General features: G+C 41.2%; 1 protein-coding gene across 1 annotated transcript; it reads left to right on the forward strand.

Moving 5' to 3' along the window:
• Positions 1-659: 659 nt before the first annotated feature.
• Positions 660-1,828, forward strand: LOC122039054 (protein TRACHEARY ELEMENT DIFFERENTIATION-RELATED 7A-like). The gene is made up of 2 exons (XM_042599068.1): positions 660-745; positions 1,390-1,828. The coding sequence occupies exons 1-2, from the start codon at positions 660-662 to the stop codon at positions 1,826-1,828; spliced, it is 525 nt and encodes a 174-aa protein (XP_042455002.1).
• The last annotated feature ends 8,325 nt before the right edge of the window (positions 1,829-10,153 follow it).

The following is a 10,153-nucleotide window of genomic DNA, read 5'->3' on the forward strand; positions in this document are numbered from 1 at the left end:
ACTGTTTATAATTTATAAGGTATTGATAACATCATCTTCTGTATGTGGCACCACATACTATGTTATCTACAATATAAATTAATTGAACAACTACAACTAAATGTAGACAATTTGACCAAATGTGATTCTTTATTCAAAATAAATGTTTACAAAAGCTTAGGCTTTCAGTATACACTCCAACAGATATACTATCCTGGCTCATCCACTTTCGACGAAGTGGATCGGGATGACCTGCGCTATACCTACGGAATTGGTGATAACGCACATGTGGTCATTCCCACCGGAATGCACCAATTTTTTGCTCCTCCCGAGGGATATGGCACCTTCTTTAAAGAACAAATCTTGGCGGGCCTTCGTCTTCTTCTTCACCCCTTCTTTTCTGACGTGTGCCGCCATTTTCAAATTCCCCTGGGGCAACTGACGCCTAATTCTATAAGGATCCTCTGTGGATTTGTAGTGCTGTGTGATGTGTGTGAACTATCTTGGTCTGCCCATTTATTTCACTGTTTCTTCACCCTCCGACGCCAAGAAAAGGGCACATTCCGCTTCTAGCCTCGTCTTCGAACAGTTTTCTTCTCGTCCCTACCACCTTCTGACCCGAACTGGAGAAAGAAATTCTTCTTCATTCAATTTCCCCATGAGGTGGAGTGGCCCTTGCGATGGCAATCATCACTTCCCCACTCTCCAGAACTGGGGGAATTTCATTTGGATACCTCCTACATAGATGCCTCGTCTCGTTTAGCAGGTTGGCATCTGAACTTGACCCGTCTATTATCTGAAGAATTACTATCCTATTTTCGCCTGAGTTTTCTTACTCCTGAGACGTCTCGTTCCTTGGGTAAGCTTTTCTTTCCGTTCTATTACCACTTCATAAGCATTTTGTTTTTCTTAATGTAGCTAATCTCCTACTCTATCTTGTGCAGCTGAAGTCTTAACTCGCGCTTCGGAGGTTCAGCCTCTTCCTCTGAGTGACATGGAAATAATGAGACGTGGCCGAGTCATTTTGCAAAGAAGATCACTACCCCATTCATCTTCGACCTCTGTCGGTGGGACCTTCCTTGTAAATCTTTCCCCTCGTCCTTCCCTCAGAGGATCTTCCATTGTCCGACCGGTCTCCTTCGCTCATCCTACTCGTCCCAGGACTGCACGACCACCCCGGCCTGCCGACCTTGTTCATCCCCAACCTGCCGCTACAACCCGGCCAGCCATCCCGACGCCTCTCCAGTCTATTAATCCTCCCCGACCGACTTATATCCCTAATCGCGGCCTCGGTCGAAGATTTGCTAATGTCACCTATGCAAGCCCGGCCTTCAGAGAGGCTTCTCGCGAGGCTCGCTAGGCCCGCTCTGCAAATGACCGCCTGAGCCAGGATGCCCCTTCTTCTTCTAGATGCAGGGCTCGGCCACCTCCCGATGATTCGGATTCAGACGACCAGCCGTTGGCTCAGAGACTGCGACGCCGAGCCCCTCATCCTGTACCAGACTCAAGCCCGTCCACTATCCCTTCTACTTCACCTCCTGCGGCGGTCGCTCCTCCTCCTCCGCCTCCTTCTGTAACCCCGACTCCCGTCCCGCGCCAGGCCTATGTTTCGCCTAATCCTTCCATGGCTCCAGTTGAGCCTCCGCCAGCTCAACCTTCTCCGCCCGAAGTTCAGGTTGATCCCCCTCTGGTTCAACCTTCCACTTCGCAACAAACTCCCAGTACCGAAGCTAGCCCCTCGCGGCGTCCTCCGCCAGCTGCCTCACCGCCAGAGCCGTCTACTATGCCCCCTTTGGCTCCTTCTGGATCAACCACTGGACCTTCTAGCTCAGCTGCAGGACCTTCCTAGCCACCGCCGCTTACTCATCATTGTTATTGTACCACTATCCCTTCTGAAGAGGGGTTATGGTCACGACAGGATGTTCCCACCAGTTCCCTCAAGATGAAAGGTCGTTTGGCCACTTTATGGGAAGAGAGCGTGCAGTAGCTGGACTCTTTGCCCCCCCTGCTCAGATGGACAAATTCTCAGAGTTGTATATCAAGGTAAACTTCGATGATCTCCCAACTGTTGTCTTTCCCGTTCTTATGATATTTCCTGTATGTCCCAGGCCTGTGCAGAGTCCCTAGTAATAAACAATTCCTTCCACGCCGTCTACCATCAGAATAAGATGTTGCGGGTAAGGGTGGCAATTTGATTCGGGTTTGGGTTAACGGATTCGGATTAGCAGGTTGGCGGGTTGGAAAATGATAACCTGAACCCGACCTGATTATGAATTCGGGTTAAACTATTCAACCTGAACCTGATCTGTTTATTTGCACTTGACCCAAACCCGACCCATTTGACTCGTTTAACCCGTTTGACCCGTTTAACCCATTTGACCCATTTAACCCGTTGACCCGTTTAACCCGTTTGACTCGAACATGACCTGAATTCAATAACGAAATTTTGAATATTAAATTAAAAATTAAAAATAACATTTATCTACATAAATTGAAAATCCATATCATAAATGATAAACCATAACAACATTGCAATCAATAGCACATCTCTATGTTTAGGGTTTTTAACTTTTTTTAATTTGTAATTTTAGTTTAAATATATAATTATAAACGGGTTCACGGGTTATAATTGGGTCATTTCAGGTTGATCTGAACCCGACCTGTTTATTAATTGGGTCAATTGGGTCAACCCGATTTCGACCCGAACCCGAAACTACCCAACCCTAACCTGATTTTTTCGTGTTCGATTCGGGTCGTGTTTTCGTGTCGGGTCAAAAATTGTCACCCCTAGCTGCGGGACAAAGTGACTGAACTAGAGGTTCAATTAAATAACCCGGCACAGGCTAGCCATTCCCTGAGGGCATAAATAAAGGATCTGACCAAAAGGAAAAACCACCTAGAAGTATCCTTGACTTTTGCTAACATCCAGATTGAGGGTCTTCAAGAAGAAAGAAGCCAGCCTGATGCTGTGCATCAACAACACATGGTGTCACGCCCCGGAGGAGTCCCTGTCCGAAGAAATTTCGGCAGCACCTCCCCTGTACGGCGGACAATCTGAAACTTTCTACATACACAATATACATCAGCCACAGGCGGCTGGAATATATACACACAACCACGCAGTTATATATATATCATCAGCCCACTCGGCTGGAACAAAACCAAAACACAAAGACTGCTAGCCGGCTAGGCTTACACAACCAATAACAAATACAAAATACCACATATCAACATCAACACTCCAAAAATAAAACCGGAGTACAAAGCTAAACAAACTGATACATAAACAAACAAAACATACGTGAAACTGACAAGTCTTCTGATGTGACGTGGGTACCAGCAGACAGGATATTCCAAGCGACACCAAAACCAACCTGGTACCTGAAAAAGATAGTATCAACGGGGGTGAGTTCAACAACTCAGCGAATACCAATGGACATGAGTAGTAAGATATATCTAATAGCAACAAACATAAAACTTCCTAATCATATATAGGGAATCGAACGAATGGCGAGGAAGTCAGACTCACCGGGAACTCCTATCCGGACAAAAGGGTCACAAACCGAAGTGTTAATAATCCACGATGCAGTCAAAAGTATGTATCCAACCAAATGCAGAAACACAATCATAAAATATAAATGCATCAATGCATATGATGCTAATGATGCGCCCTGGTCACCCCAGTCGCTCATCTCACACACAAATGGTGAGACCGAGTGGGTAGGTGACATGTGCACTCTGTCGTCACTACTCCGATGAGTGACCGAGTGGACGGGATCTCTGTCGGAGTACTCCTGTCCTGTGACCCCAAATCATAAATGGGGAGCTCAATGCTCTCATCTCGGTACACGATGACGGGAGGTATCTCTGCCGGCTACCACGCGCCGACCAACGGAGCCAAACAGAGTCCACCGTCTGCCAGCTACACCAAATGCCGGTGAGCCAAACAGAGCAGAATCGATCACGGCTACCACAGCGAGTCCTCGGACCAACGGAGCTAAACAATGAACCGCCACACACATGTCCGATATACCACTAATCTATGAGTGGTGGTGTGTGCAGATATATGTAATCGGCGATGTGCTCAACCATAGTAGAGCCGACAATCGCGCAGCATGCAATCATGATGCATGACACTAAGCATGGTCATAAACTAATCAACATAACCATATCCATATGTATAAAATGAGTACGGTAAAATCGATGGTCACATACCAAGATCTAGAGTACACAGGTCAGATAGAATATCAAAAACCTATGTCCTGAACATAATAAGTATGGAATGTCCTAATCAGCATAAAGAAAAATCCATATATACATAATATGGGTACCACAGTATCAGTATGTCAAATCCACGGATCTAGGGTATACTGGTCCTCTATGGTATAACAACCTAGATCCTAAACATATCCCCCTTCCATAGCATATGTACCTACAATATGCACAGATCAAAACCACAAGATCTAGGTACACGAATCATATATGATATACCAATAGAAATACAGAATCCAAGCATGGCATAAAAACCTAAGTATCAGATAATTTGGATATACATGTTAGAAACAAAAATCCAGAGTCTAACCCTAACCTCAGTAAAGCATGGTATGTCACTCTAGAAACTAAGATACTCATGGCAATAAGGTATTCATGGCAACAAATCACGAGATATAAGTACGGATACTTCACAGGTGACAAATCTAACATGCTATGGATATCAAACAGTGACATACCAAAGGCAAACATATTCATTGCTTGTAGTTATAAAATACTATGCATATCCAATGACAATATCATAAAAGATAAGTCAAGAGGTACCCGCCTCCGATATAGATCAAATCGAACCAATCCAATGTCGAGACGCCCATCCCGAATCAAAGTCCCGTAACAACATGAATATATGGATTTAGCTAATTACATATCAATTAATTAGCTAAATCACATCCCCAAGAAACTAACCTAAATCCAAATCCAATCATATATGTATCAATTCATACCTAAAACATGTATCAAGAGCGTGCCAACTCAATCTATACACCAAACCCTTACCTTACTTTTTAGCTTAATCCTTGGCCCAAAAAGAATTGCTGCCGGAAAAGAGAGGCCACTGGAAGAATGTAACTGCTGCTCGAAACACCACAGCTCTTGTCGGACACCTCTTCACTGCCCAGATCCAAAAAGGAAACAATATGATGCTTCAACCAATTGCTAATGCAAACTAACATGTAGACCAAGAGTCTAACAATTCTTCAGAAGCAAACACAGATCAATGCACTAGCATTATATGCTTAGAATGGCAGAATTTGACATAATGCACTTCGATTCCTAGTTGCCTTCCTGTTGGTAGACAATATGAACAGATGAACTTACGGTGTATGCAGTGACTCAATTTAGAAAAATCTCTACCTTTTGGTCCCGATGGGAGCTTGAGACTACTCTCTTCCGGTGACGGCGATGCCAAGCAGTGGTTGTATCAGAAGCCAGTAGCAAGCAGGAGACGGCTAGGGCACTGGTGCTAGGCAGAGGGACGAGCTCGGCCGGCAGTGGCTCGGGGAATCCGGTGGCCGGCGCTCGAAGAAGAGAAGGGAGGTCGGCCGATCGAAAGGAATCGGTGTCGGCGCACAAGGGTTTCGGCCGGCCGTTGTCGCTAGGGCAGTGGAAAGGAACTTTGCCCGGCGACCAGCGCTAAGGCTGAAGAAATCACGGTGGGTGCTAGGGCACAGGTGCGCCGGCAGTGGCTCCGATCGCCTCAGATGACGGCGACGCCTAGATGCGGCTCGGAAAGGAATACGGAGAAGAAGAAGAAATGGTGGCTCTCGTCGCCGGCGGCCTGACTTTGGGCAGAGAAAACAGTGAGATCGGGAGAAGGTTTGGTGAGGAAGAAGACGAGAAGAGGGAAGAAGAGCTTTCATGTGCGGTTAGGGCTCGGTGATGATGAAGAAGAGGTGCGGCGGTTCAATGGTGAGGCAGGGAAAAACGGCGTTTAGAGGAAGAAAGAAAAGAAAAGAAAAAGAATATAAATAAATAAACTTTTCCTCTCTTAAATGAGGTAGCCTAAACAGGCTTTCCCGGGCCCCGTTTTCATCCTCGTAAACTCGACCATACGAGCTCCGAAAAATTCCCGAAAAATTACTAAAATTCCAGAAAATTCCCTTATTATTATTCGCCATTTTTCCGGTATTTTACACATGGACCAACAAGCTTTGGAGCATCAACAAACTATCGATCAGCTGACCCAAAAGTTGTGGGCCGCTGAAACTTTGGCACAGGAGCAAGACAAGAAGCTAAAATCCCAGGAGGCCCAATTGACATTCCAAGGGTCTCACATAGTAGAGAAGCAAGGATCCATTCTCCTACTACCCTTCTTGTCGCCATAGCACATGTGGTATAAATCACATGCTACGATGTTATTTTCTTTTCCAAAAAGAGTGCATGTTTTTCCCAAAATTTAACATCATACAGATTTTGATCAATACATTCCCAATGTCTAATCCTGAATTCAACAAATGAATTCTAATCTGGCCTAAAGCAGATTCAGTAAATGGTGGGTGCATTTACTTCAATTATTACATAAATGATCTCATCTTGACACAATTATCAAGGCGACCTTAACTTATGGGTATGTCTCTATTCACAGCTACATAAGTTGTCCCATAAGCAACGGTCTTACCTCTATTTGTACTTAACAAATAGAGATGATTGTCCATGTGATTGGACCAATTTCAATCTGCATGCTTATCGAAACTTTTATTCGAATATAACAAAGACATACACTGAATAAATCAATATGGCATTTTTCATTTATCACAATGCCTTTACAATTAGTTACATTCTTCGAAGTCCCAAAGACTTCACATGTCCATAAAATGACTCTTTAGTCAATGGCTTAGTAAAAGGATCAGCAAGCATATTTCTGTTGATTAATCCTAGGAATATCGTACCGGTTCCACTGTACAAAAATTTTGTACAAGTGTCGAACATTTCCTAACAACCTATTGTGTTCTTCAGAAATTAAATTTGGAATCGCAAACGAAACTTAACATTATTGATTCCAAATTTAACTTATCTGTTCTTAGTGGTTTAGACTTGGATCGCAAACGATGCTTAACATTATTGATCCAAATTCACCCATGTTACAAATTTAATTAAATATTAATTTTAGAAATCGGCTTCCAGGTTAAACATGGAGAGGCACTAGGCCTTCTTGGATATGGGAGCACCCACCACTTCCTAGACAAAGTCTTTCAATGAAATCTAATATTTAATTTCCTTATATAACCCGAGGTTTAACCAAAAGGAACAATCGAATCATAAATTCGAAAAATAAAAAAAATACAAAGTCGAATCACAAATTCAAAACCTAGAATTATATGCCTCTTTGTTTGGAATTCATACAAAGAAAAACTAGTATGGTGCGGAAAATAATTACTAGTTATACCTTTCTTTGTAAGCAACAACCTCTTGATCTTCTACCGTATTCCTCTTCTTATCTCGGACGTCGTGTGGGCGACGATCTACCGAGATGAGAACAACGCAAGCCCTTCTTCCTTCTTCCAAGTTTCGGCCAAGCAACCTTCTCCAAGAGATTATAAGTCTTGGCCACCAACCAAGCTCCAAGATATGCTAGAAATAAAGCCTCTTTTTCCTCCTTCTCCTAGCAAGATCCGGCCACCTTCCAAGCTCCAAGAGATGATGAGGTTCGGCCAAGGAGAAGAAAGAAAAAGAAAAAGGGAGAAGAAGAGGGCCGACCACACGAAGGAAGAGAGGAGAGGAATAGAAGAGAGTTCACTTTTTGAAGACTCTTTTATAATCCTTGATCTTGGCAAATAAGGAAAGTTTTAATAAAAACTTCCTTATTTTCTTTGCAATGAAAAGAAAATTTTAATTGATAAAAAATAATTTCCTTTTCTTTTATTAAAGTGGTCGACCACCTCTAATTCTCCAAGCAAGGAAAGTTTTAATCACAAGAATTAAAACTTCCTAATTTATTTTCGGAAATTTTTAAAATAAAAATTTCTCTATTAATTTTTCCCTTCATGGTTGGTTATAAAAGGAAATTTTATAAATTAAAATCTCTCTATTAAAACATGTGGATGATTTCCAAAAAGGAAAGTTATCTTTAAAATTAAAATCTTCCTCTCAATCTACAAATAATGAAAGATATCAAATCTTTTCTTAATCTTTTGTAGAAACTATAATAGGAAAATTTTAATTTTAAAACTCTCTTTTAAAATCATGAACATGGTTTCATAAAAGGAAAGTTTTATCAAAAATTAAAATCTTCTTTTCAATCTATAAATAAGGAAATATATCAAATCTTTTCTTAATCTTTTGTAGAAACTATAAAAGGAAATATTTAATTTTAAAACTCTCTTTTAAAATCATGAGGACAGTTTCATAAAAGGAAAGTTTTATCAAAAAATAAAAATCTTCCTTTTAACTACAAATAAGGAAAGATATCAAACCTTTCACTTAATCTTTTGTAGAAAGCTATAAAAGGAAAGATTTAAATTTTAAACTCTCTTTTAAAACCATGATATCCACATAAGAAAGATTTAAAAAATAAAATCCTTTTTAATTTAATGTGGCCGGCCACACTAAGCTTGGATTCAAGCTAGGGTCGGCCATACAACTTGGCTCATCCTATTTGCTTGGTTGGCCCAAGCTTGGGTTCCAAGTTTGCTTGGTCGGCCACCTCAGGATGGATATAAAGGTGGGTATAGGTGGATATAATACTTTATTAATAAGAGGCTACGATAGGGACCGAGAGGAGGAATTGGTTTTGGTCTCCCGATGAAATTAAGCTTCCCGTGTTCGCCCCGAACACCCAACTTAATTTCATCGATAATAATTCATTACACTAAAGAATTATTATTGAACTACCGCACCAATCCCAAATTATATTTTGGGCTCTTTCTTATCATGAGTGTGTTAATCTCCCTGTGTTTAAGATGTCAGATGTCCACTAATTAATTGAGTTACTGATAACTCACTTTAATTAATATCTTAGTCCAAGAGTAATACCACTCAACCTTATTGTCGTGTCGGACTAAGTCCACCTGCAGGGTTTAACATGACAATCCTTATGAGCTCATCTTGGGGACATTATCAACCTAGATTACTAGGACACAGTTTCCTTCTATAATCAACAACACATACTATAAGTAATATCATTTCCCAACTTATCGGGCCTATTGATTTATCGAACTAAATCTCATCCTTTGATAAGTCAAATAAATAAATACTAAATATATATGCTTATTATTATATTAGGATTAAGAGCACACACTTCCATAATAACTAAGGTCTTGTTCTTTTATTAAGTCAGTATAAAAAGAACTTACCTTAAATGATCCTACTCAATACACTCAGAGTGTACTAGTGTAATTTATCAGTCAAGATAAACTAATACCTAATTACACTACGACTATTCCAATGGTTTGTCCCTTTCCATCTCAGTCGTTAACTACTGTTTATAATTTATAAAGAATTGATAACATTATCTTTTGTGTGTGACACCACACACTATGTTATCTATAATATAAATTAATTGAACAACTACACTTAGCTTATAAATGTAGATATTTGACCAATATGATTCTTATTTCTAAGTAAATGTTTATACAAAAAACTAGGCTTTTAGTATACATTCCAACAATTTCGTGCAGGGATGTACTCAAGAATCACCTTTTTCTTGTCAACAATATCCCTTACAAAATTATACTTAATTTCTATATGCTTGCCTTTGTTGTGATATTTGGGATCCTTGAAAAAGCTATCGCAGCTTGACTGTCACAGTACTCAGTAATAGGAATCCTGCTATCCTCAGTAATCTTCAGATGCTTCAGGAACTTTCTTAGCCAAACAACCTCTTGCACGGCCGCTGCACAAGCCACATACTCAGCTTCCATTGTCGACAAGGCTACACAAGCCTGCTTCTTGCTGTTCCATGAGATGGCGCCACCATTCAGCAATAAGACATAGCCGGATGTGGATTTTCTGTCATCAAGGTCCCCTGCCCAATCTGCATCTGAATAGTCACTTAGGCTCATATCTGATCCTTGGAATCAGAGGTAATAATCAACTGTTCCTTTAAGATATCTGAATATCCTCTTCACCACTTTCCAGTGTTTCGATCCTGGGTTTGACTGGAAACGACTAACTAAGCCAACAGCAT

This window comes from Zingiber officinale, chromosome 1A, assembly GCF_018446385.1.
Source record: "Zingiber officinale cultivar Zhangliang chromosome 1A, Zo_v1.1, whole genome shotgun sequence".
Taxonomy (NCBI): domain Eukaryota; kingdom Viridiplantae; phylum Streptophyta; class Magnoliopsida; order Zingiberales; family Zingiberaceae; genus Zingiber; species Zingiber officinale.